Source organism: Podarcis filfolensis, assembly GCF_964270895.1.
Source record: "Podarcis filfolensis genome assembly, chromosome: 18".
NCBI lineage: Eukaryota > Metazoa > Chordata > Lepidosauria > Squamata > Lacertidae > Podarcis > Podarcis filfolensis.
Genome location: NC_139622.1, coordinates 10,810,957 through 10,837,102, shown reverse-complemented (window position 1 = coordinate 10,837,102; position 26,146 = coordinate 10,810,957). Strand labels below are relative to the sequence as shown.

At 49.9% G+C, this 26,146-nt stretch overlaps 2 protein-coding genes across 2 annotated transcripts in view; both read right to left on the bottom strand.

Moving 5' to 3' along the window:
• Nucleotides 1-26,146, bottom strand: part of RNF126 (ring finger protein 126) — a 767,042-nt gene that overhangs the window by 407,638 nt on the left and 333,258 nt on the right. The gene's annotated exons all lie outside the window — the stretch shown is intronic.
• FZR1 (fizzy and cell division cycle 20 related 1) lies at nt 1,108-25,251 on the bottom strand. The gene is made up of 14 exons (XM_083594688.1): nt 24,991-25,251; nt 19,942-20,116; nt 18,127-18,252; nt 17,234-17,297; nt 16,160-16,287; nt 15,452-15,534; nt 14,746-14,929; nt 12,857-12,922; nt 11,705-11,807; nt 9,133-9,317; nt 6,968-7,201; nt 5,126-5,230; nt 3,541-3,633; nt 1,108-2,729 (listed from the first exon to the last, which is right to left on the bottom strand). The coding sequence occupies exons 2-14, from the start codon at nt 20,008-20,010 to the stop codon at nt 2,688-2,690; spliced, it is 1,482 nt and encodes a 493-aa protein (XP_083450814.1). The 5' UTR covers nt 20,011-20,116; nt 24,991-25,251; the 3' UTR covers nt 1,108-2,687.

The following is a 26,146-nucleotide window of genomic DNA, read 5'->3' as shown; positions in this document are numbered from 1 at the left end:
CTTTCAATTTATGGATCAATGGTCTCGTTAGTTAGTAAAATTCCTGTTCAATTACTGTTTTAGGGGTTGTTTTTAAAAGTCCGGAACGGATTAATCCGTTTTGCATTGCTTTCTATGGGAAAGCGCGCCTTGGTTTTGTAACGCTTTGGTTTCAGAACGGATTAAGTTTGAGAATCAAGGTACCACTAATACACCCTCTTTCCCCGGGCCACAAACTCCTTGTTCGCCTTGCTCCCCCACCCTCCCAGGGCAGAAAGCGACTTTTAACTCTTGTTTTGGGGGCGGAAGATAGAGAGGATTTAAATTCTATTCATGGCTCCTCCCACTTTTGCCTCTGGCCCCGCCCACCACATCACATCTCCCTTGTCCTAGGAGAGAGGCCACAGGTAGGCGCATAGCTGTCAACCATCCCTTATTTGGCGGGAAAGTCCCTTATCCCAGCGCTGTATCCCGCTGCTGTGCTTTATTGATGATGTCCCTTAAATTTCCCAGGTTTCAAAGGAAGCAGCTCCTCTCCCTCCCTCCCTGCCGGCCAGGGAGGAGGGAGGCTCCAACTGTGTTGCTTGGCTGCGTTGCTCACCCAATAAGGAGTCTAAGAACGACTGGGGGGTGGAGCTTGCCTGCCTTGTGCCCATCAAATCGGCCGCGTTGCCTGGGGACTCGCCTTTGCTCAGCGCTTCCCAGCGGAGAGGTGACGGTGGTTTTCCTTGCTGCATCCCCTTTGCCGGGTTGCTGCGCTGTGGGAACCACCGCTTGAGGCTTCGTTTGGCTGCTGGCTGGGCTTTCTGCCTTTGGCTCGGAGGGGCTCAGAAGTCGAACAAACCTGTGCCTGGAAAATCCCTTATTCTGGCTGCTGATCCCTTATTTTCGGGGCTGCTGGTCCCTTATTTTCAAATCTGTAAGTTGACAGCTATGGGTAGGCGCAATCCACGGGCTGGGGTGCAAATATGCAACATTCCCCGCCCCGCCTTACAAGGGGGTGCACCGGATCCCAGGAATTTGAGGAGGGGACAGGCAGAAGGGGGAAGGAGATAGAATAAGCAACTTAAAACTCCCTGACTCCCCCAGCAAAGCTTTCGAAAAACACCACACGCCGGGGGCGAAGGCCGCTTTTGAAATCCACGTCCTTTTAATGCCAGATACACTGAATCCCCCCCCAAGGTATTGTTTACAAAGGTAGCCGCGTTTTATCTCTTGCCGGCGGGAAGGGGGGTTTAGGGGGGTAGAGACAAAACACTATCCCGAATATTAATTCTCAAAATTTTCGGCAACTTGTGGCCCCAAATGCGCAAAATCCGAACTTGCAAGGTCTCCCCCCTGCCTTCGCTCGTTGTAAATCGCCTCTTGCCAAATCGAATCGACAGACGATCACAGACACACAAACACACACAGGGTATTTGTTTGAAGGCGGGCGCCCCAGCTTTTCACGAAAGCCCGACAGCGACCGCCCCCCAAGAGCGGTGCGAAGCTCAACATCGCTGTCTAACCGCGGGGCGCACAAGCTCAATATGGCGCGCTCCCTTAACAGAGGCAGACGAGAGAGACGGAGAGGAGAGAAAAAGACGAGAGATTTTTCACTGGGATGCTTACTCAGAAATCAGCCCATCGACGGCTCTGTGCTATTCGCACTCGGCACTCCCGCTGGGATTCCGGGGTTTAAAAACCCCTGCGGGATCCAGAAATTTACAGAGCCAAAGGCTCAGCCTCGCGTGGCTGCACTCCCAGTGTCCGTAACAACTGGGAGCTGCGAATTCAACAGGTTTCCTGAATCCCTGACCCGAGAAGAGGTCTTCCCCGTTCTCAGAAAAAGGACGCCTCTTCTACGAACAACCAACCTCTTGCACGCAGCTGGGAATGGCGATTCGCCGAGCCTCCCTCCTAAGTTCCCGGGTTTTCCGGCTCCCGCCGTTCCTGACCGCTTTTGCAACAGCTGGAGGCGGCTGTCAGTTCCATCCTGGTTTGGGATTTAAGATTCTTTCCCCCACCGCTCTCAGGACAGAATGCCTCTTCCAGACAAGTGATCTTGCAAGCGATGAATGTTTGCTTGTTTTTTTTTGCAAGGATGCGTTGCTAGACCGCATCCGCCACCCCTGAGCGGCGATTTGGGTAGGGAGGCATCGTCGTTTCTGGGCAAAAGGATCCCAGACACACTGGGGGGGGGGGGAATAAATTTAAGAGCAGCGGGTAATCGTGCCTCCGTGGTTGCTGCTTTTTAAAATCACACACAACGGGGCACTAGTCCCTTCCCGCACGCTCACAAGTGCTGGTTTCGCCCCAGAGCAAAACAGACAGGGGGAAAAAGTGGGGGGGGGGGAGGAAAAACAAGAGCAGGCATCTGGCAAGTGCCGCCCCCCCCCCAAGGAATGAAACAACCTCATTCCTGTCTTTTTGAAAAACAGGCACCAAAATATACATGTTATATTTACTCTCCGGGCTCCAAGGAAGGAATAGAATTGGTCCCCTGCACCCAAATAACATTCGATAACATTCACACTCAGATATTTAATAAAGGATCTTTTGAGGGTTCCCCACCCAACCTCTGAATATCTCTTTTTTTTTTGACACATCGCCCCACTCCCTCCCTGTTCCCCCCACCCCGAGATGACAGCCCGAGGTCCCATGCAGGCCAGTTTAGTGGTTCTCCACCCCAAAGCACAGTCTCTTGTTCCGTGATCCTGTTTTCTTTTCTACCGTATCCTGGTGAAGAGGTTAAGGACTGACACAGACTCCTGAAAGAAAGGAGAAGGGATGGTTAGCGGGTGCGTCGCGTTCCCTCTGTGACTCGTTGCCAAGGGCTTGGGACAAGAGGATGCTCGTTGAGGGACAGAGGAAAATAAAAAAAAGTTGACCCCACTTTGGAGGGACAAAGGCACGGGTTGTTTGCTCATCTGAGAGACGCTATCAACCAGTGGAAGTTGGCCAGCCAAAAGCTCCGACACGTTCCGCATTTGCAAGAGCTCAGCCAGGGCCACAGACGTCATAACCAGAGGAGCCTCTGCGAGACGAATAATGTGCCGATTGTGAATACAGCGGTACCTCGGGTTAAGTACTTAATTTGCTCCAGAGGTCCGTTCTTAACCTGAAACTGTTCTTAACCTGATGCACCACTTTAGCTAATGGGGCCTCCCGCTGCCGCCACGCGATTTCTGTTCTCATCCTGAAGCAAAGTTCTTAACCCAAGGTACTATTTCTGGATTAGCGGAGTCTGTAACCTGAAGTGTCTGTAACCCGAGGTACCACTGTACTGGCAAGAAATGTAAGTTCCAATGAGACAATAAGAGGAATAATGGTAGGATAAAAAGCTTTTGCAGACAGCCTTGTGACTACTGCGGAAGACGCGAAGATCTGCCATACCAAAGGTTTTGGAGGGGATCCGGTAAATTGGGCCAGGTAGCCTCGTCTCTCGAGACAAGACGGGTGACAACATTTCAGAATCACGAGGGATGTAATCTTTCAGGGGGACCCCGGCTGCACAGTCTGGCTCTGGTTACTCGTAACCCACAACCCGCTCACCCGCCTCCTCGCCTGTTTCCCCATTACCTTGGTGGAGCGGGTTTTGCTGAAGACGTTCCAAAACCTCAGCGTCTCGTCCCCGGCGCCCGTCACGATGGCCTCTCCGTCGGGTGACATCGCCTGCAGAAGGGAAGGAGGAGGAGAAGAAGAAGAGTTTGGATTTGATATCCCGCTTTATCACTACCCGAAGGAGTGTCAAAGCGGCTCACATTCTCCTTTCCCTTCCTCCCCCACAACAAACACTCTGTGAGGTGAGTGGGGCTGAGAGACTTCAGAGAAGTGTGACTGGCCCAAGGTCACCCAGCAGCTGCAGGTGGAGGAGCGGAGACTCGAACCCGGTTCCCCAGATTACGAATCTACCTCTCTTAACCACTACACCACACTGGAGGGGGGGGTGGACGGCCGTGGTTCAGTCAGAGAGCAAGTCGTGGAAATCAGGCTCTCCCCATTCAAGCCCATGAGGACTAGCTCCTTAACTTTAGATTTAGCGGAACGCGTGCCCCCCCCCCCCCCGCGCCTAAAACCCCGGAGAGCCATTGCCAGCCAGGGCAGACAATATGGGGACAGGAGGGCACAATGGTTTGATTTTGTATAAAGCTTTTCTGCAGGTACCTAACCATTTTGTGAATCTAACTTTGGCCTCATTGAGGGGCAGTAATTCAATATGAACAGGAAAATGAGAGTACCCTTAAACAAGAAAAAAAGCACTATATATGTATTAAATTTTCTGCATTGCAATTCAGAATACACATTTAAACTCCCTTAAAATATCAACGACTTCCCTTCTTCTCTTTCCATGGTTCATTTTGCCTATCCTAAATCCCTGCATAAGGGATGCGGGTGGCGCTGTGGGTTAAACCACAGAGCCTAGGACTTGCCAATCAGATGGTCGGCGGTTTGAATCCCCGCAATGACGGGGTGAGCTCCAGTTGCTCAGTCCCTGCTCCTGCCAACCTAGCAGTTTGAAAGCACGTCAAAGTGCAAGTAGATAAATAGGTACCGCTCCGGCGGGAAGGTAAACGGCGTTTCCGTGCGCTGCTCTGGTTCGCCAAAAGCGGCTTAGTCCTGCTGGCCACATGACCCGGAAGCTGTACGCCGGCTTCCTCAACCAGTAAAGTGAGATGAGCGCCGCAACCCCAGAGCTTAATTAGTTTCGGTAGTTTAACTTTGTCCCCACGTGGGGTTTGTTGAAATGCTCAGAAGAAATCTGATTGGCTCACTCTGTAAAAAGTTCTTTTGTGAATAAAACGACCTGGGCCAGGTGCTGGAGGCACACAGACAGAGACTATTATACGCACCCTTCCCAGAGTCTTGCTGGTTCAAGCCTCTCTGTGCATTCTTATTAATCCGAGTTCAATCCTTCCTTTGCTTTGGGAGCGCCTCAGTTCCCTGGCAGGGAATGTTTCTGAGAAGGAGGGAGGTTGCTGCAAAGGATGGACACCCCCCAAAAAAGCTACCCAGTCTGCCTCAGATTTTGGAGCTGCTTTTGCATTCAAAATACCCCAGAACAAAGGAAAAAGCGAACGACAACAACAATGCACGCATAGGCAACAGGCCAAAAAGACTTCCACAGAGAGGGCTTTATTTTTGGAGGGGGGGGCCAGTTACTCACCAGGTAGAGGACTCTGTAAGAATGCCCGGTTAGCTTTGCAACTTGAGTCAAGGACGGGTATTTCCAGACGAGGATTTGGTTCTGAGAGTATCCGTGAGTGCTCACCTAGAGAGAAAAAGGGAGAGGGAGAGATAGGAGTATGTGAAAAAATGGGAAGTGTAATGCGGGTGGATCAACAACTCCTCGAAAGATTCCACCAACGGCGTCTCTGGAAATTTTTACGCATCACCTGGGAAGACAGGCGAACTAATACCAGTGTACTGGAAGAAGCAAAGATCGCCAGTGTCGAAGCCATGATTCTTCAACATCCACTTCGTTGGACTGGTCATGTTGTGCGGATGCCTGACTATCGTCTTCCAAAGCAACTCCTCTATTCCGAACTTAAGAATGGAAAGCGTAATTGTCAGGGAACTGACATCGGAGCCCAGAGTGGAGGTAGGGCTCTCCGATGATGCAGGAGAAGGGACCAGCAGGGAGAGGGAGAACACTTCCATTGGGGAAGGAAATCGGCGTGACACCAGGAAAGAAGGGGAGGAGGGAAGGTCTTCGGAGAGAGGGCTCCAAGACCCTTCCACAGGGTCCAGCGGGGAGAGCCCAGGACCTCCGCTGGCCACGCCCACTCTGCGCAGGAGACTTCCGCGCAGGGAGGCTAGGAGGAGACTTGGCGTCAAACAGCTTTTATGTTGGAAGAAGTTTAGGGAACGCCCACTGACGGATTCTGCCAGTGACTGAGACAGTCGCCTTGTAAGGGCTGTCAAATCAGGGAAAGGTTTAGCTACCCCAACAGCTGGGAGCAGTTTGGAATTTACGCACAAGGAACCCCAATTCCCATTACAGTAATGATGATGGACAACGAAAGAGGTTTGAAGACTCTCTCAAGGCAAATCTAAAGAAATGTAGTATAAACACCGACAACTGGGAAACACTGGCCTGCGAGCGCTCCAGTTGGAGAACAGCCTTGACCAAAGGTATTGTGGGCTTTGAAGACACTCGAACTCAGGACGCGAGGGAGAAACGTGCTAAGAGGAAGGCACGCTTGGGAAACCCTCACCGGGATCAACTCCCGCCTGGAGACCTATGTCCCCACTGTGGAAGGATGTGGGGATCCAGAACTGGCCTCCACAGTCACTTACGGACTCACTGTTAAGACCGTGTTTTAGAAGACAATCTTACTCGGCTAAGAGGGATCGCCAAAGAAGACAGAGAAAGAGAGAGAGAGGGAGGGAGGGAGGGAGGGAGGAATATCACCAGGCTAACACTGTGATGTTGGAAAGCAGAGGAGGAACAAGCTGTACCGAGCCCTGGTGAGGATGCAGAGGCAGTTTTACCCCTGCGCCTGATGGGGCCGGGGCACCCCTAAAGCAGCCTGCCAAATAAACCCGCCTAAGTTACTAGGGGGATACGGGTAGCGCTGTGGGTTAAACCACAGAGCCTAGGGCTTGCCGATCAGAAGGTCGGCGGTTCGAATCCCCGTGACGGGGTGAGCTCCCGTTGCTCGGTCCCTGCTCCTGCCAACCTAGCAGTTCCAAAGCACGTTGAAGTGCAAGTAGATAAATAGGTACCGCTCCGGCGGGAAGGTAAACGGCGTTTCCATGCGCTGCTCTGGTTCGCCAGAAGCGGCTTAGTCCTGCTGGCCACGTGACCCGGAAGCTGTACGCCGGCTCCCTTGGCCAGGAAAGCGAGATGAGCGCCGCAACCCCAGAGTCGGCCATGACTGGACCTAATGGTCAGGGGTCCCTTTACCTTTACCTTTAAGTTACTAGGAAAATAAAGTGCCAGCCCTCCAGGGGACAGGCAGGCGAAGGATAGAGGGAAGCACACAGGAGACGAGCGCTCCCTTACCAGCTCGTTGGCGTGCTTGGACCAGGCGAGGTTGCAGACTTGCGACCCGGTGTCAATGCACTGCAGAGGCTGTCCGGTCAGCGTGTTCCAGAAACGTATACAGCGGTCCGCCGTCCCGCCGCCGGAAGCCAGCAGCCCATGCTGGTGGGGGGACCAGGCGATCGCCTTGACGGCCGCAAGGTGCTCTGTGTACTGCTGGACTGGGCTGAGGCTGGAGTGGTTCCACACGAGGAGCTGTGAGGGAGGGAGAGGGAGTCTTCACCGGCCGCCCCGTTTTTTGGGCAGGGGGTGACAGAACTAGAGTTTTGTCTGAGACCCTCCCTGCCCGCAGACTGTCTGGCCAGAGCGGTGCATGCTCTGGTTATCTCCCACTTTGATTACTGCCATGCGCTCTCCGTGGGGCTACCTTTGAAGGTGACCAGGAAACTACAACTAATCCAGAACGCGGCAGCTAGACTGGTGACTGGGAGCGGCTGCCGAGATCATATAACACCGGTCTTGAAAGACCTACATTGGCTCCCAGTACGTTTCCGAGCACAATTCAAAGCGTTGGTGCTGACCTTGAAAGCCCTAAACGGCTCTGTATCCCTGAAGGAGCCTTTCCACCCCCATCTTCCAGCCCGGACACCGGGGTCCATCTCCGAGGGTCTTCTGGCTGTTCCCTCCCTGCGAGAAGTGAGGTTACAGGGAACCAGGCAGAGGGCCTTCTCGGTGGTGGCACCCACCCTGTGGAACGACCCCCCCCCATCAAATGTCAAGGAGATAAACATCTATCTGACTTTTAGAAGACTTCTGAAGGCAGCCCTGTTTAGGGAAGCTTTTAAAGTTTAATAGACTATTGTATTTTAATATTCTGTTGGAATATTCTGGGGAAACCCAGCCAGATGGGCAGGATATAAATAATCAATTTATTATTTATTATTTTTATCATCATCATCCATTACCTTTGCTAGTACCTTTCACAGGAAAATCAGAGGTTCACTATGTCAGGTTCCTATTGGAAGACCGGACAAACGCTAGAACATTGGCAGTGGATAAGTTTTTATCGGTGGCTGCAAACCGATGATCCCTATCTTTAAGTCTGAACAAAAGCTTGTTTAACCTGGAGGTAGGCTGTCTGAATAGTGCATTGCTTTGTAACAATTTGTTGTGTCTCTGGACCGTACTAAAGATTGATTGATTATTATTGTTACTCTGCTAAATATACATTGGGATCTGCTCTGGATCAATACTGAGTAAAATTCCACGGCAACTGTACCTCGTACCTACGGGACCGCCTCTCCCGGTATGCCCCACGGAGGACCTTAAGGTCCATATATAGCAACACCCTAGAGGTCCCGGGCCCTAAGGAAGTTAGATTAGCCTCAACCAGAGGCAGGGCCTTTTCAACTCTGGCTCCGGCCTGGTGAGACGCTCTGTCCCATGAGACCAGGGCCCTGCGGGATCTGATCTCTTTCCGCAGGGCCTGTAAGATAGAGTTGTTCCACCTGGCCTTTGGCTTAGAATCAGTTTGATTCCCTCCCCCTCTTTCTTTTTCCTTTCTCCTCCTATGAAGAGATTGCACCCTACTTGTTTTAATCTTGTATCTTAATCTTTTAAATTGCATTTTAATCAACTTGTTTCTATTATTGGTTGTTAGCCGCCCTGAGCCCGGTCTTGGCTGGGGAGGGCGGGGTATAAATAATTTTTTTTTATTATTATTATTATTTTCCAAAAAAAATATTAGTTTTCACAATATTATAAACAAACAAACACACAAGACAAACAAACATAAATCACAGCCTTATTGAAAATTACAGTTATTAACTTTGTTAAGTGACTTCCTCGCTTCCCCTTGGTTGAATTTCATTGCATGTCCTTTTAACGGTTTTCCAAATCCCAATTTTTATGAAATTTAACTTAAAACATTAACATCCTTAGATCTTCACCTTATGGAATTAAAACATATTAATTCATCACTTAACATAAATAAAATCCTAAGCCCATTAGGTATCTGCAAGCTATTTTCAGTTAGTTTAACTTAACAAATTTAACTAAATAATCATTAAATCTATTCCACTCTTCCTGATACTCCTCCTCCTCCTTCTGGTCGCGGACTCTTCCGGTTAGGTCGGCTAGCTCCGAAAATTCCATCATCTTATTATTATTACTATTATTTTTATTACCTTGTTGTCGTTCCCGCCAGACGCGAGGAGCTGGTGGTCGGTCGACCACTTGAGCCCGCAGACCTCCTGCCTGTGGCCTTGGAGGCGGCGCTCGGACTGAAGGGGGGGCGTTCGGATATCTCTCTGCAGGATCATCCGGTCCCGGCTGCCGGAAGAGAGTTGGTCCGCGTTCCACGCCAGGGCACCTGGAGCATTGATAATATAAATTTTATTTATATCCCGCCCTCCCCAGCCGAAGCCGGGCTCAGGGCGGCTAACAACAATAAGATAGTACAACATTCTAAAATCATTTCATTATAAAATTAATTCAAATCAAATTGAAGGCAACCATTAGGCTAAAGTTCTGTGAAGATTGCCAAAGGAGGGGGTCAGGCTGTGCCTTGGCCAAAGGCCTGGTGGAACAGCTCTGTCTTGCAGGCCCTGCAGAAAGATGTCAAGTCCCGCAGGGCCCTGGTCTCTTGTGGCAGAGCGTTCCACCAGATCGGGGCCACGGCCGAAAAGGCCCTGGCTCTGGTTGAGGCCAGCCTAACCTCCCTGTGGCCTGGGACCTTCAGGATGTTTTTGTCTGAAGACCGTAAGTTCCTCTGTGGGACATACCAGGAGAGGCGGTCCCGTAGGTACGAGGGTCCTAGGCCGTATAGGGCTTTAAAGGTTGAAACCGGCACCTTAAACCTGATCCTGTACTCCACTGGGAGCCAGTGCAGCTGGTAGAGCACCGGGTGAATGTGATCTCGCAGCGAGGACCCCGTAAGGAGTCTAGCCGCGGCATTCTGCACCCGCTGAAGTTTCTGGGGAGGCACGGGGAGGAAGAGATGCAGACAGACACAGGGAAACTGAACACCCTGGCACCATCAGTGAGCGCCCGTGTGCCCCTGCTTGTTAGAAACACCGCCCACCGCTTGCTGAGCCTCCCTTGCTGCTATTGGCTGAGCTTCTGTGAGGTCACAGCATGCCCACAAACACTCCGACCCACCCAGAGTTAAGCCACCAGCAGCAGAACCACCAGTGAAACGGATTATCACTCTTAGACCCTCCAACACACAGGTCTTGTTGGTGGTGTTGAGGCTGCCCAGAACAGGGCCTTCTCGGTGGTAGTTCTGTGTGTGTTGTATGTTCTCCCTGGTGAAATGTGTCTGTCTCCCCAGTGAAGAAGCGTCTCCACCCCCCATCGTTCTGCCCGGACGCTACGATCCGGCACCGAGGGCCTTCTGGCAGTTCCCTCCCTGAGAGAAGCGAAGCTACAGGGAACCCAGCAGAGGGCCTTCTCGGTGGTGGCTCCCGCCCTGCCGTCAGATGTCAAGATGAGTCGCTATAGAACCTTTAGAAGAACACCAGAAGGCAGCCATATATAAGGAAGCTTTCCAATGTTTAATTATGTTTTTATAGATGTTGGAAGCCGCCTAGAGTGGCTGGGGCTAGCCAGTCAGATGGGTAGGATACGAATACAGTGGTACCTTGGTTCTCAAACTTAATCAGTCCCGGAAGTCTATTCCAAAATCAAAGCGTTCCAAAACCAAGGCGCGCTTTCCCATAGAAAGCAATGCAAAACAGATTGATCCATTCCAGACTTTTGAAAACAACCCCCAAAACAGCCACTGAACATGGATTTTACTATCTAACGAGACCGTTGATCCATGAAACGAAAGCAATGAACAGTGTACTGCAGTCACACAATCCATCAGTAGCTGAACTGGGTTCCACACAGTCACCAAAACAAAACATAAAGAACCGCAGAAACGCAAAATAAATAGCAAAGACAGACAGACCTCAGCGTAACACTCAAATCGGAAGCGGAACACTCAGAACGGAGCACGTTCGGCTTCCGAAAATAGTTCACAAACTGGAACACTTAACTTCCGGGTTTGCAGTGTTTGGGTTCCAGGTTGTTTGAGTCCCAAGGCGTTTGAGAACCAAGGTACCACTGCAATAAATTACTATTAATATTCTTATTTCTGCAGGGCTTCGCACGGGGCTTTTAGGAAATCGGCGTTCCGTTTCCGCGTTCTGCTTGCCCCACTTTTGATATACGATACGATATACGATATCTTTATTGTCATTGTCCCATGCAGAACAATGGAATTGAAAAACTACATAAAACTACTACAAAACTACATAAAACTACTACAAAACTACATAAAACATTCAAAACCCCCTAAAAACTCTGAAACCCCATTTTAAAATACACTATACTATAGAGACCCCTTATGCTGCGTTTAGAACCAGAATTGCTTTTGCGTAGAAACTGTTTCTCAGGCGGCTAGTCCTGGCCTTTATAACCCTATATACCTTCTTCCAGAAGGCAGAAGCTGAAAGAGATCATTTCTGGGGTGCGCACTATCCTGCGCTATCTCTGCAGCTTTCTTATGGCACCTGGAAGCGTAGATTTGATCCAAGGTGGGAAGAGGGCACCCAATTATTCTCTCTGCAGTCTTTACAACCCTGGACAGCATTGTTTTTCACCTGCTCCCAAACCACACACACAGACCATAAGTTAATACACTCTCCACAGTGCAATGGTAAAATGCCATCAACAGGTCCTTTGAGAGATGGTTTTTCCGGAGGATTTCCTTACCTACTCTGGCTGTGTGCCCTTCCAGCATGGAGAGCTTCTTGCCGGCCCCGGCGTCCCAGATCTGTACAAATCCCTTGTGGGTCCCGACCGCCACCAAGTTGCCCTAATTGGAGAGAAGGGATGCATCATCAACATCATCAATCTTTATTATGGCCCAGAGACCCAACAAATCATTACAAAGCAATGCACAATTCAGACAGCCTACCTCCAGGTTAAACAAGCATTTTGTTCGGAATATAGGGATCATTGGTTCTTGCAACCACCGATAAAAACTTGGCCACTGCTAATGTTCTAGCATTTGTCCGGTCTTCCAATAGGAACCTGACATACTGAGACTCTGATTTTCCTGGGAAAGGTACCAGCAAGGGTAGTATCAGTTCAGCCCTGGCTTGCTCATCTTTCGCACAGTGCAACAAAATATGTTTTATGGAACCAATGTCTTGAGCACACGAGCAAAGTCTGTCCTGGTAGGGAACTCCTCTCAACACTGCAGAAGGAAAGACATTTAGTCTGGCTTTGGTGAAAAGCCTTCGATAGTTTGGTACTGTCAGGTTTTTAATGTAAGATGTTAACTTAAAGACATACCAATATTGTACTCCTACTGCCGGCGGACTACAGACTGCGTGTGATCGAGATCGCAAGTCACTGTGTGCATTATCCCATAATCTTTGCTTTAACATCTTTAGGGCGCCTTCATAACCCATGTAATACAGTTGGGGGGGCGGGTGACAGAGCGATAGAGGTGGCTTTTTTAGCCATGGTTTTCTGCCATTTGCTGGTCAGGTGTTAGTACAAACCCTTCCCTAGATCAAACACTGAAATCCTGAGCCAATGTTTTAGGACAGCCCACCACGCTTTAGTTGAAATTGGGCATTCACCAGCTTCTAACAGAAGTACAGAGTTGGGGACACAGTTGGGTACCTGCAGCAGAGATCGTAGAAATTTTGCCTGAAAGCCATCTAGCTTTGGCAGGTCCCCATTATGCCAGAGAAGGGATGCAAAGGGTGAGAACGTCCGAGAGCCAGGTGGAAAAGCTTGGAGGGCCACATTCAGCCCCGGGACAAAGGGTCCCCCCCCCACAGCCTCGCCATCACAGCCCTGCCCGCCATTTGCAACCGCTGCGCTTCGGCGGAAACCCAACAGCGTACTCACCCGCTCAGACCACCCGACGGAGGTAACGGAATCGCCTTCCACGGAGAGGTCGCACAGCCGGGTCACCTTGGGAGAAAGAGGAGAGGGGAGACGGGGAAGAAAGAATGAGAAAAGGAGAGGGCACTGGGAGGGAAAGGAGGAGAGGCCGTTGACCTCGTAGGCCTCCCACACGCAGCCTCGTCCCCAGCAAGGAAGCATAAGACCGTAATAATAACAAGAGTTTCATTATACGTAAGAGCCTGCCTGCTGGGTCAGGGCAATGGCCCACCAACTGCTAAAGGCAAAGGTAAAGGGACCCCTGACCATTAGGTCCAGTCACGGCCAACTCTGGGGTTGCAGCGCTCATCTCGCTTTACTGGCCGAGGGAGCCGGCGTACAGGTCATGTGGCCAGCAGGACTAAGCCGCTTCTGGCGAACCAGAGCAGCGCACGGAAACGCCGTCTACCTTCCCGCCAGAGCGGTACCTCTTTATCTACTTGCACTTTGACGTGCTTTCGAACTGCTAGGTGGGCAGGAGCAGGGACCGAGCCACGGGAGCTCACCCCGTCATTGCAGGGATTCGAACTGCCGACCTTCCGATCAGCAAGTCCTAGGCTCTGTGGTTTAACCCACAGCGCCACCCGCGTCTCCACCAACTGTTAGAAATGCCTTTTTTCTTTATTTTGGAAAATTAAAAAGGGGAAGAACACTTTTGTGCCTAAGCAGGTTTGATTAAAATATATACACAGTGGAAACTCAGTTTTCGAGCGTCTCAGAAGCTGAATGTTTCCATTTTCGAATGCTGAAAACCCAGAATTGCTTCTGTTTTCGAACGTGCCTCAGAAGTCGAACGACTCCCAAGGCGCATTTCTCGATTTCTCCACTGGAATCTTCTGGCCGCCCATTGCGCCTCGGTTGTCGGACGTTTTGGAAGTCGAACGGTCTTCCGGAACGGATTATGTTCGACGACCGAGATTCCACCGTGTATATATATATATGCCGCACACAGTTCATCTGCTATCGCGAAGAACACTCAATTTGTAGGCGGGAGTCTCTATTTGGGGACACGCTCCCTCCACAAAGCCTCTGGAGCAGGGACTCATGCAGAGAAGCAACAGGCAGATTCAAGCGAGGGCTGGAAGATTTTGCCGGGCCTCCCGTTAAGAGGCCAATTCAAAAGAGGCGAGAGGAAGGCAAAGGTGAAGGTTATCCAACACCATGTCTCTGGAAAGGGCGAGTTTTTTCTTCCAATAGCTGTTTTTTTGGTTTGTTTCGTAATCAGTGCCGGATTAACGTATAAGCTCAACAAGCTATAGCTTAGGGCCTCACTCTCTTGGGGGCCCCCAAAAAAAATTAAAGGAAAAAAACAACTGGATGTACATTTCCAAAATATAAGATAAGAAACAAATAAAATAAAACCTACGTACAGCAGGAGTGTTTTGTAGGCTCCTGTGATTTAAGTCATGGGCCCGGCCTGCTCCCTAAAATATCACTGGTTTGCTCCTTTCTATATATAGGGTGCCTACATTCTGCATGGACTGGTTGCATGGCCACATGTGCAAATGGCTTGAGATACCTATTAGGTCCATAAAGGACCGTACAGCACATATTCAACACAAAAGAACAGCGGCAATTCTTCTTAATTGTATTTCACTATTGATATACTTCTTGTATTTCAGCTCAACAATTGCTTTGATAAAATACATATTTTGTGATGTACAAGTGGGTTGAGATACCTTATTAGGTCCATAAATGACCTTACAGCACATATCCAACACAAAAAACGGTGACAATTTGTTGTTGACAAAGGACAGCTGGACATATAAAGGGCCCCATTACCTTCAGTAGCTTAGGGCCTCATCAAACCTAAATACGGCCCTGGTTGTAACGTAAGAAAATAAGGACTTTACCTGGCTGGTACAGGCACTCCACAGGTAAACACATGTTCCGAGGCCGACGCTGAGAACGTTAAGGGACGACCAGTCAACCAGGTTCAGGTAGAAGTCGTCCTGAAGTTCCGGGGCATCCAATACTTTGAATGGGATTTTGGAGATTTTCCTCGTGGGCTTCCGAGGAGACCGTAGCAGCTTTTGGCTGTTTTGGCCGCGTGGGAAATTGGGGAAGAGGAAGAAGGAGGAGGTGTGAAGAAGGAGGAAGCATTATTATTCCCTCCAAAAAGGGTGGATTTGATTTAAATCAAATCGATCTAAATCAAATCGGCCTAAATCATTTTCTCTTTCAAACCAGGCGGCTGCAGAGTCGGTGGTTTGGCTATATATACCGCTAAGCCACAGTCATGTGGCCAGCAGGACTAAGCCGCTTCTGGCGAACCAGAGCAGCGCACGGAAACGGCGTTTACCTCCCCGCCAGAGTGGCACCTATTTATCTACTTGCACTTGGACGTGCTTTCGAACTGCGAGGTTGGCAAGAGCAGGGACCGAGCAACGGGAGCTCACCCCGTCATTGCGGGGATTCGATCCGCCAACCTTCTGATCAGCAAGCCCTAGGCTCTGTGGTTTAACCCACAGCGCCACCCGCATAACACCCCCTGCAGGAAAACCTTCACCCTGCATTGTTGTGTTTCCTAAAACACTTCGCTAAAAAAGGGAGCCCAACCTTTTGTTGCTGACAGGCGAAAGAGAATAGGGGGAGACCTCGTTGCCATCGTCCGGGCTGGAGCGTTTCGTGGTGAGGGAGTACTGGACGGGCGAGAAGGCAGCACACACATTAAACCCAACATAAAGCTCAAAGTGTTCTAAAGAAATAAAAGATCCATATTATTAAACAGGCAGCGCTAAGGCTCCGCACCCACAGAAGGGAACCACAGATTATTAAATTGCAAAACCCTGGCGGAAAAGGAATTTATTTTCTTTTTTTGGCCTGGAGCCTATGAAGATATGATGGCAACCAAGGTGTGCCTCCCCAGGGATGGCTTTCTGCAAGCAGGGAGCCACCACTGAGAAGGCCCTGTCGATACCCCATGCACCTCCATCAAACAGCCCACGAAGGACCTTGAGTGATGAGCAAAGGGTTGCATAATAACAACAACACCTGTCTTGAAAGACCTGCATTGGCTCCCGGGACGTTTCCAAGCACAATTCAAGGTGTTGGCGCTGACCTTGAAAGCCCTAAACAGCCCAGTAGACCTGAAGGAGCATCTCCACCCCCATCGTCCAGCCCGGACACCGGGGTCCATCTCCAAGGGCCTTCTGGTGGTTCCCTCCCTGCGAGAAGTGAGGTTACAGGGAACCAGGCAGAGGGCCTTCTCGGTGGTAGCGCCTGCCCTGTGGAACGCCCCCCCAATCAGATGAAAAAATCAAATACCGTGAAAAGGCTCTTTTTTTCCGGCGTGGAGGGCTGGAGCCTCCTGTCTTCCGTCTGCGGGTCCTGCACCTTCTCGATCCCGGCCCCCAAGAGCTCGTTCTTTAGCAAGGCTGAGTATGCAAGGCCATCTGTGGGGTTGAGAGAAGCGGGGGACTTCAAAGTCAAGCCTCGTTTAAAATAAAACAAAAACACAAACACATGGCCCCTGCCTTTTCCTTGCTTAAAGAGTCTTTTTAAAGCACCATAATCTGGACACAAGGGTATACGTTTACACGACAAAAGCATTTACTGATGCAAAGAATCAGGGTGGATAAAAATCAATGACTTTTTAATAATAATAATAATAATAATAATACTTGGATTTTCTTTATTTAAATCGGATTTTTTTTAATTTAAATCAGATTTTTTAAATTTGAATCGGATTTTTAAGATAAAATGCTTTCGGAGGAAAAATCTTTCTGAAAATTTTCTATTTAAGTTCCATTGTAGTCCAACAATCAAAGAGGGGTGATAATCTCATTCCTCAAGTCTTTATAAAGAGAGCAAGCCAGAAGGGCGTGCGCCACCGATTCGGGACTGACGTCTCCGCAGGGAAAGAAGAGTTTTTTGTGTGGGATCTGTTGGAATCGAGCCCAGCCGAGGGCAAGACATTCAATCTTGCGAGGGTAAAAGCGCATCTATATTTTGGAATTGCTAGGTTATGCAGATAGGGTGCCAGAGAGTCGAAACGGGAAGGTGGGAAACAGTTACAACCGTAGCAAACAGGAGTACCAAGTCAATGAGGAGAGGCAAAATAAAGAGATAGTCTTTTGCAGGGTGGGCTGGTGGTGAACCAACAAGGACTCTTTTATAGAGACTAAGAAATCTATTATGGCATAACCTCCTGCGATGACATGGACTGCAGCGTGTGAAAGCTAAACCAAAACAACACGGCAGTTATTTTGCTTTGAGGGACCCTCCTCTTTTTGCTGAACGGAAATAAACCTTGCAGTCTATCCAAACAAGGAACACAGAGGCATAATAATAATAAATCATAATAATAATAATTTTTAAGAGGCAGGTGTTCAGGTCTACCTTTGCCGTTGTCCGAAGTTGCGTCCTTTGCTTTTCTGTTTTGACTCGGGGACTTTTCGTTTTCCTGCGAAGCGTAGAAAATGAGGGCTTGTTTGATGGTGCAAATCATTTTTCTGGGGTTGCGGCGCTCATCTCGCTTTACTGGCCGAGGGAGCCGGTGTATAGCTTCCGGGTCATGTGGCCAGCAGGACTAAGCCACTTTGGGCGAACCACAGCAGCGCACAGAAACACCGTTTACCTGCCCGCCGGAGCGGTACCTATTTATCTACTTGCGCTGGTGTGCTTTTGAACTGCTAGGTTGGCAGGAGCAGGGACCGAGCAATGGGAGCTCACCCCGTCGTCGCGGGGATTTGAACCGCCGACCTTCTGATCAGCAAACCCACAGCACCACCCGCATCCCTAATCAATCAATGTAAAGGTAAAGGGACCCCTGACCATTAGGTCCAGTCGTGGCCAACTCTGGGGTTGCGGTGCTCATCTCGCTTTATTGGCCGAGGGAGCCGGCGTACAGCTTCCGGGTCATGTGGCCAGCAGGACTAAGCCGCTTCTGGTGAACCAGGCAGCGCACGGAAACGCCGTTTACCTTCCCGCCAGAGCGGTACTTATTTATCTACTTGCACTTTGACGTGCTTTCGAACTGCTAGGTGGGCAGGAGCAGGGACCGAGCAACGGGAGCTCACCCCGTCATTGCGGGGGTTCGAACCGCCGACCTTCTGATTGGCAAGCCCTAGGCTCTGTGGTTTAACCCACAGCGCCACCCACATCCCTAATCAATCAATGTACCGCACTATAAAATAAATACGATAGTATCCGGAACTGATTTAAGTTTGAGAACCAAGGTACCACTGTAAAAAAACCCTAAACAGCCATGGGGGCTTTCTTGTGATGCTCACGTTTATTCTGTGGAAACTGATGCTCCAATTTGCCCCGGCTCGGGATGGGATGAACCTGTCGCCGTGCTTGCTGGGAGACGACACGGGGGAATTCGAAGGCGTCAGGGTCCTCCTCATGTCGGCAACCTGCAATTTGTGGGCGGGGGACGAGAAATCAGGCAACAGAGAAATACGCCCCCGTCATCAGAAGAGAGACCGCCATCGTTTCAGCTTGGAACAGAGTTTCTTAAACTTTTAGATTTACTCCTTTTCTAACCCAACCCTGCCTTCTGAGAAATGAGAAACTTGAAGGCACAGTTCTTCTCCTTTTTCTCCATTCTGTCCTCATTACAGCCCAGGGTGGATAAAAATCAAAGTTTTTTTTCACCAAAAAAATTACAAATTGGATTTTTTTGTTTTAAATCGATTTTTTTCCCCAAATCAGATTTTTTTGGGAGGAATAATCTTTCTAAAGATTTTCTATTTAAGTTACATTACAGTCCAAAGGCTATTCATCAGGAAATAAGGTTTTGTTTGTTTTATCCACCCTGCTTATCCACCGTTAAGCAGGGTGGATAAAATTCAATGATTTTAAAAACAAAAGACAGGTTTTTTTAAAATTTAAATCGGAATTTTAAAATTTAAATTGGATTTTAAAATAAAATGCTTTTGGAGGAATAATCTTTCTAAAGATTCTCTATTTAAGTTACATTACAGTCCAAAGGCTATTCATCAGGAAATAAGGATTTGTTTTAAGTTTTTCATGTTTGCTAAAAGTCAGATTATGTTGTTGTTTTTTTAATTGTTTAACCACATCAGTTAACAAACATGGATACATATGCTATAATGTTATTGTTTTAGTTAAATAAATAGTTTGATTTGTTATTAAGGAAACGATTACTTTTCTGCTTTCAATAAAGCACAGCGGAAAAGTTGCATTATCAGAGCTCAGAGACATCACATTTTCAGCTTGGCAAAAACTGGTTCAGAGGTTTTCTAGGAAGACTTCTAGGGCAGGTATAGGCAAACTCGGCCCTCCAGATGTTTTGGGACTACAACTCCCATCATCCCTAGCTAACAGGACCAGTGGTCAGGGATGATGGGAACTGCAGTCCAAAAACATCTGGAGGGCCAAGTTTGCTTATGCCTGTTCTAGGGCAACACCATAAGGTAAGTTAAGGTAAGATAAGATAAGATAAGATAAGCATACCATATTGTGGTTCTTGCCATTATGCCAATTTAGGAACTGAATGGACTTTATCACCTGACCATCCATTGGACTTTGATTTCTCAGGATATGTTCTCTTTACATATGATGTGTTGGTCTATGGAATTGCACACTGCGAGATATTGTATGTTGAACATGTTGAACTGTGTTTGAAACAGAAGTTACATAGCCCAAAAACAGCCTGCTAGGTTGCATTTTACGTAACCTACGGTTTAGTATTTTGAATTATGACGCTGGAGGAGACTCTCGAGAGTCCCATGGACTGCAAGAAGATCCAACCTATCCATTCGGAAGGAAATCAGCCCTGAGTGCTCACTGGAAGGACAGATCCTGAAGCTGAGGCTCCAAGACTTTGGCCACCTCAGGAGAAGAGAAGACTCCCTGGAAAAGACCCTGATGTTGGGGAAGATGGAGGGCACAAGGAGAAGCCGAGGACAGAGGACAAGATGGTGGGACAGTGTTCTCGAAGCTACCAGCATAAGTTTGACCAAACTGCGGGAGGCAGTGGAAGACAGGAGGGCCTGGCGTGATCTGGTCTAGGGGGGAACAAAGAGGCGGACACAACTAAACAACAACAACATGGGTTAGTAGTGTTTTGCAAGTCTTACGCAAGGCATCATGTTTTCATTCTGGATGTTGATTTGGCGGAGAAGGCGTCTTTCGTAGTCTTGATCCATGGTGGAAGCGGTCAAGAGGCGCGGGGGGAAGGAGAGAAGGGGAGCCAAGTGCCTTATTACAGCCTCACGCCCTGATGTTCATGGAGAGCAGGAGGTCCAGGGAGTGCTGGGGGGGGGGAGGAGGAAAAAGGAAGGAGCACATTAAGACAGCAGTTTGGGACCCCCAGGGGTCATCCAGTCCAACCCCCCTTGCAATGCAGGAATCTCAGCTAAAGCATCCATGACAAATGGCCACCAAATCTCTGCTTAAAAACCTCCAAGGAAGGAGAGTCCATAACCTCCAAGGGAGACCTAGGATTGCAGAGTCGGAAGGGAGCCCTGAGGATCACCCAGTCCAACCCTCTGCACTGCAGGAATATGCAGCTTTCGCACTTGGGAATTGAACCTGCAACCTTGACATCATCAGCACCATGCTCTTAAATATGCTATAGCTCAGTACACTGACTGGTAGCGGCTCTCCTGTCTCATCACCATGATTTATTATTTTTACCACACCCATCTGGCTGGGTTTCCCCAGCCACTCTGGGCGGCTCCCGAGAGAATATTAACAACACGATAAAACATCAAACACTTAAAACGTCCCTAAACAGGGCTGCCTTCAGATGCCTTCCAAAAGTCAGATAGTTGTTTATTTCCTTGACATCTGACGGGAGGGCGTTGCACAGGGCGGGCGCCACCACCGAGAAGGCCCAGTTAAGTAGGCAGAGGCAGTCATCAGATTCTGGCACTTCACAGATCAAAACCAGCACCTTGAACTGAGCCCAGAAACTAACCAGAACCTAAGAATACTTTTATCATAGAACTGTAGAGTTGAAAGGGAAGTGAGATTACAGGGAACCAGGCGGAGGGCCTTTTCAGTGGTGGCGCCCGCCCCGTGGAACGCCCTCCATTCAGATGTCAAGGAAATGTCAAGGGGCCACCCCTTGCACAGGGTGCCACCACCTCGCTTCTCGCAGGGAGGGAACCGCCAGAAGGCCCTCGGAGATGGACCCAGGTGTCTGGGCTGGACGATGGGGGTGGAGACGCTCCTTCAGGGATACTGGGCCATTTAGGGCTTTAAAGGTCAGCACCAACACTTTAAATTGTGCTCAGAAACGTCCTAGGAGCCAATGTAGGTCTTTCAGGACCGGTGTTATGTGGTCTCGGCGGCAGCTCCCAGTCACCAGTCTGGCTGCCGCATTCTGGATTAGTTGCAGTTTCCGTGTCACCTTCAAAGGCAGCCCCACAGAGAGCGCATTGCAGTAGTCCAAGCAGACAGGAGTCTCTACTGGAGAGGCCAGTGATGGAAAACGGGACCTTTTTGCAGGCAAAGTTCTGCTTCCGAGTTACAGCTCTTCCCCAGCAACCGCGGCTGTGAACGCACATTTTCGAAAGCGAGGAGGGCTCCCCGTAGCAGAAAAAAATGCAACTCCAGCAATAAAAAACTGAAGCACTCCTTACGGGACACTCCAAACCCGCAAGTCGGAATGGAACGGGAATAAATGGGAGCTCCGCCTAAGAAACTACAGTCATTCCGCTAGAGATGAAGCAAGTTTCTAGCCCACAAGGTCCTGAACAGAGGGGCCGATTTAAACAGAAAGCAGCTTTAGACAGTGGAGCCCACTGGTCCACCAAGCTAACTAGTTTCTACAGTGAAGCTCTCTATAATTTTCGGGCTTAGGGCTATCTTCCCAGCCCTAATTGGAGAGGGTTGGAGTAGGACTAGGAACTGGGGAGGCCCGGGTTCAAATTCCCCACTTGGCCGTGAAGCTCAGGAGGTGAAATTGGGCCAGTCCTTACCTGTCTGCCTACAGAGAGGGTAGCTGTGTGGGTTAAATGGTGGGGGGGACCTTGAACAACTTGAATAAAAAGAAAGAAGCAGCCTCGCATTTCGGCACCTTGTAACTGGAAATAAAGATTCTTTTAAAGGTGGCCAACTCCCAAGAGACTGTGATTTACTCACAGAGTTACAAACTGGCAGGGATCTACGCCCTTTTGGGGGGTTCGGGTCTAAGGTGTTGAGCTTTTTTGGGGGAGGAGGAAAGCCCCGTTTTTGGGGGTGCAGGGCTAAAACGTTGAGCTTTCTTGGGGAAGCCAGTGACTGACCCCCCCATACGTCCAGTGATCTACCTGTTGGACGTGCCTGGTCTAAAGAAAGAATAAATCGTGCAAGTCAGAAAATAGAGGAGGTGGTGGCTTGTCTCAGCCTCCACTAAAGCCATACCCTGAGAGAATTTGCCTGGACTGGGGCATTACTGGATCCTATCCTCTGTAGCTAGGGACGCGGGTGGCGCTGTGGGTTAAACCACAGAGCCTAGGACTTGCCGATCAGAAGGTCAGCGGTTCGAATCCCCGCTATGACGGGGTGAGCTCCAGTTGCTCGGTCCCTGCTCCTGCCAACCTAGCAGTTCGAAAGCACGTCAAAGTGCAAGTAGATCAATAGGTACCGCTCTGGCGGGAAGGTAAACGGCGTTTCCGTGCACTGCTCTGGTTCGCCAGAAGCGGCTTAGTCCTGCTGGCCACATGACCCAGAAGCTGTACGCCGGCTCCCTCGGCCAGTAAAGCGAGATGAGCGCCGCAACCCCAGAGTCGGTCATGACTGGCCCTAACGATCAGGGGTCCCTTTACCTTTATCCTCTGTAGCAGGGACACTTTGAACCCAACGAATGGCACGGGGGGGCGCTTTAAATGGACTATGGGTAGGGAAATAAATGGGAAGGGGGCAGCATCAACAGTCCCCCACTCTCAACTTCCTAATTGGGCCCTCCTCCAGCTGCTATCCGTTGTACATAACCTCCCATTGCATTAAAGCACAGAACCCCACAATTCCCCTTTTTGCGGGGGGGGGGGACACACACAGATCAGACCCTTGCCACGGAAGAAATGGGGGTTTGCTGGTCTATAGATGGGGGGGAACTAATAGGAAGGAACCTCCAACTTCCCTATTAAGTCACCCCCAAAATGAAACACCTGCCTGCTGCAATAAAGTCTCCCCCCATAGCTCTTCCATTTTTATGTTAAAGTAAAGGAAGCCCCCCCACTTTGCTAATGCAACTGGGTGACCCATCTGCCTCCCTCCAGTGAACAGCCCCCCCAAAATATTCCGTTACCTTAAAGCACAGACTTCACGCCCCCCCCCCCAGTTACAGGGGAGGAAAATGGGTAACAGGTAAAAGGAGACAAGAGTGCCTTTTTTAACGGAGAGAAATAGTGGGTAAAATTGGGGAGTGGGCACCCCCCCCCGAAAAATAAACCCGCCTACCGAATTCCCAATTAGGTCCAGTCTCCCCCCAAAGAGCGACCGCGATAACAGAACCCCCACTCCCCTTACACGAAGCCCCATATTAAAGGGGTGCGCTGTTTTCCTGGCTCCCCATTCGTCGTCTGTTCATCCAAATGTGTCCCCCCCCCTTCTAGCCTGCCCTCCCCCCCCATAAAAGATACCTCAATAGTACTCCTCTCAATTGCTTTAAAGCAAGGCTCGCCCCCCCCCATTAATAGCCTATCTGTCACATGGAAGGGAGGGGGGAGGACTCCATGCCCCCCCTTGCTGCCCCATCTCTCCAGTGAGTCCACCCCCCCCCAAATAATAGACCTCTTCTCTCATTGCATTCAAGCAGGGGCTCTCAATCCCTGGTTTGGGGAATTTGAGTGGTCTTCAAATCTGCCCCCCCCAACAAAAATACCCGGACCTTCTCCTCGCCCACTCAGCTCCACCCCACCCTTCCCATGGCAGAAAATGCAGGGAGGGGCCCTTCAATCGACCCCCCCCCATTTCCTTCTCATCCACTCACCTAATTAGTTCCTCCCCCATCGCTCTCCCGAAGACACCTCCACATTATTATTATTATTAATAAAATTTATTACAGCTCCCCAAATTAAAGCACAGGCTCGCCCTCTGCAACCCTGCTATGAGAAACCGGGGGCGGCGGGGGGGGGGAACGGACACACGGACATCTTCCAACCCCCCCACTCAATCAACCATCTCTTCACCCAATTAGCAACCCCCCCCAAAAATCGCACACACACACACACACCAGGGGACACCCCCAATAACACAGCACCCCCCTGTATTAAATCACACCCCAAACCCTGCAAGTGAGGTGGATAGAATAAATGGAAATTCCCACCCCCACCTCTGCAACCCCCCCCAAAAAATAACACCCCTCCCCACTGATTTAAATCACCCCCCATTACAGGAAAGTATGGAAGGAGAGGGGCGGCTGCCTCGTAATTCACCCTCCCCCGTATTAAAGCACACCCCAAACCCTGCAGCTGGGAATGGGGTGGGGGGAATAAATGGAAATTCCACGCCCCACCTCTGCACCCCCCAAAAACAGCACCCCTCCCCACTGATTTAAAGCCCCCCCCAATTACAGGAAAGGGGGGGCTGGCTTGTAATTGACCCCCCCACCCTCTTCCCTCTGAAGCTTCTCACCCCATAGATGGAGAGGGGGGCTGCCTTGTAATTGACCCCACACCCTCTCCCCTCTGAAGCTTCTCACCCCATAGACAAACCCCCCCCAAAAAACACCCCTCCCCACTGATTTAAATCCCCCCCTTTACAGGAAAGCATTGAAGGAGAGGGGGGCTGCCTTGTCATTCACCCCCCAGCCTCTTCCCTCTGAAGCTTCTCACCCCATAGACAACCCCCCCCAAAAAAACACCCCTCCCCACTGATTTAAAGCCCCCCCCATTACAGGAAAGCACTGAAGGAGAGGGGGGGCTGGCTTGTAATTCACCCCCCCACCCTCTTCCCTCTGAAGCTTCTCACCCCATAGACCAGCCCCCCATTTAAAAATAAGGTTCCCTCCATGGGGGGGGCGCAGACCCCATAAGCAATTGCATTAAAAATAGGCTCTTTTCTCTCCCCCCCTTCCCTTTCTGCTGCTGAAAATTAGGGGGGGCTTTCCTCTTCCCAACCCCCCCGAAAGTGGGGGGGAGGGGGAAGGGGGGGCTAGGAGGCCATTAATTGAACCTGCCCCCCCCCCAGGTTCTCACCTGCCTTCATCCAGAGCCTTCCAATATGGCGTCGGTCTTGCTCTCTTCTGCCCTCGGCCCCGCCCACTCCTGCCGCGTGGCCACGCCCACCGCTCCGCCCACCGCGCCTCTCTCTAGCTCACTCAGCGAGCCCGGCGCGCGGGGCATCACGGGAGACCGGAGCGCCGCGTCACCTCCCTCCCCGCCCCCCGCGCTCTCCGATTGGCCCCGTTCGAATCAATACAAAAAGGAAAGAGCCAAGCGCTGCGGAGGGAGGGAGGCGGGGCGTGATGACGGAAGAAGAGCGCGTCGCCGTTGCCCCTGGCAACCCGCGGCCTAGCTGCGCCCCGCCGAGCCTGCCTCGCGTGGAAAAAAACAAAACAAAACAAAACAAAACGAATAAACTTAATAAAAATTTTAAAATGTGCACCACACAAAATGGATGCAGGGAATGTAGGATGAAGCTTCCCAAGGAGTCCATTTAATTTGTTTTAGAGCATTTTGGACACATATATACACACAGGGCTGTTTTATAAATGGGGTTTTTCCATCCAAAAAAAATTGGCTTTTTACGTAATGCAAAAGGAGTAGCTGCTCTGAGCAGGCTTGGTTATGAATGCACAGGCGAAGTCCTCCTTGCTTTGCAAGCTGGGTCTTGTTTCCAGAGCTAAAAATGGCAAGGCTTTAAAAACAACACCCTCCTTGCAAAATGGGCGATTTGCTTAACCTGCGTTATTTATTCCGCCTTTCGTAATCGGCAACCTAAATAAGGAAGGCCGGGACACCAGGAATCGTCGAGAGATGGTGCACATTGCAGCCATTATATCCGCCAGGGCACTCTGCACATGCTCAAAGGAACCTCTATAATGTTGTTTTAAAGATTCCATTTATGAATCGCTTCCTATAATAAAGCATCTCAAAGCAATTTCAGAAGAACATGCAACAACCACAGCCATTTCATAAAACAACTACAGTTGTTATATATATATATATATATATATATATATATATATATATATATAGAAAGATTGCATGCTGAAGAGCAGGAGATAAATCGCTCCCCTATTTTTAAAAAATAACATATATATATATATGCAGTATGCACAATCTGTCCTTGCAACAACAGCTCCTTCCAGAGCAAAAGCAAGGCATAGGTACCTATTTTAAAAATAATAAG

Coding starts and splice junctions, on each gene's coding strand:
- FZR1 (XM_083594688.1), bottom strand. CDS start 20,010: ATGGATCAAGACTACGAAAGACGCCTTCTCCGCCAAATCAACATCCAG. Junction 9,318..11,704: donor AGGGCACACAGCCAGAGTAG/GTAAGGAAATCC, acceptor TCAATGCTCCAG/GTGCCCTGGCGTGGAACGCG. Junction 5,231..6,967: donor CCAAGCACGCCAACGAGCTG/GTAAGGGAGCGC, acceptor TTTTCTCTCTAG/GTGAGCACTCACGGATACTC.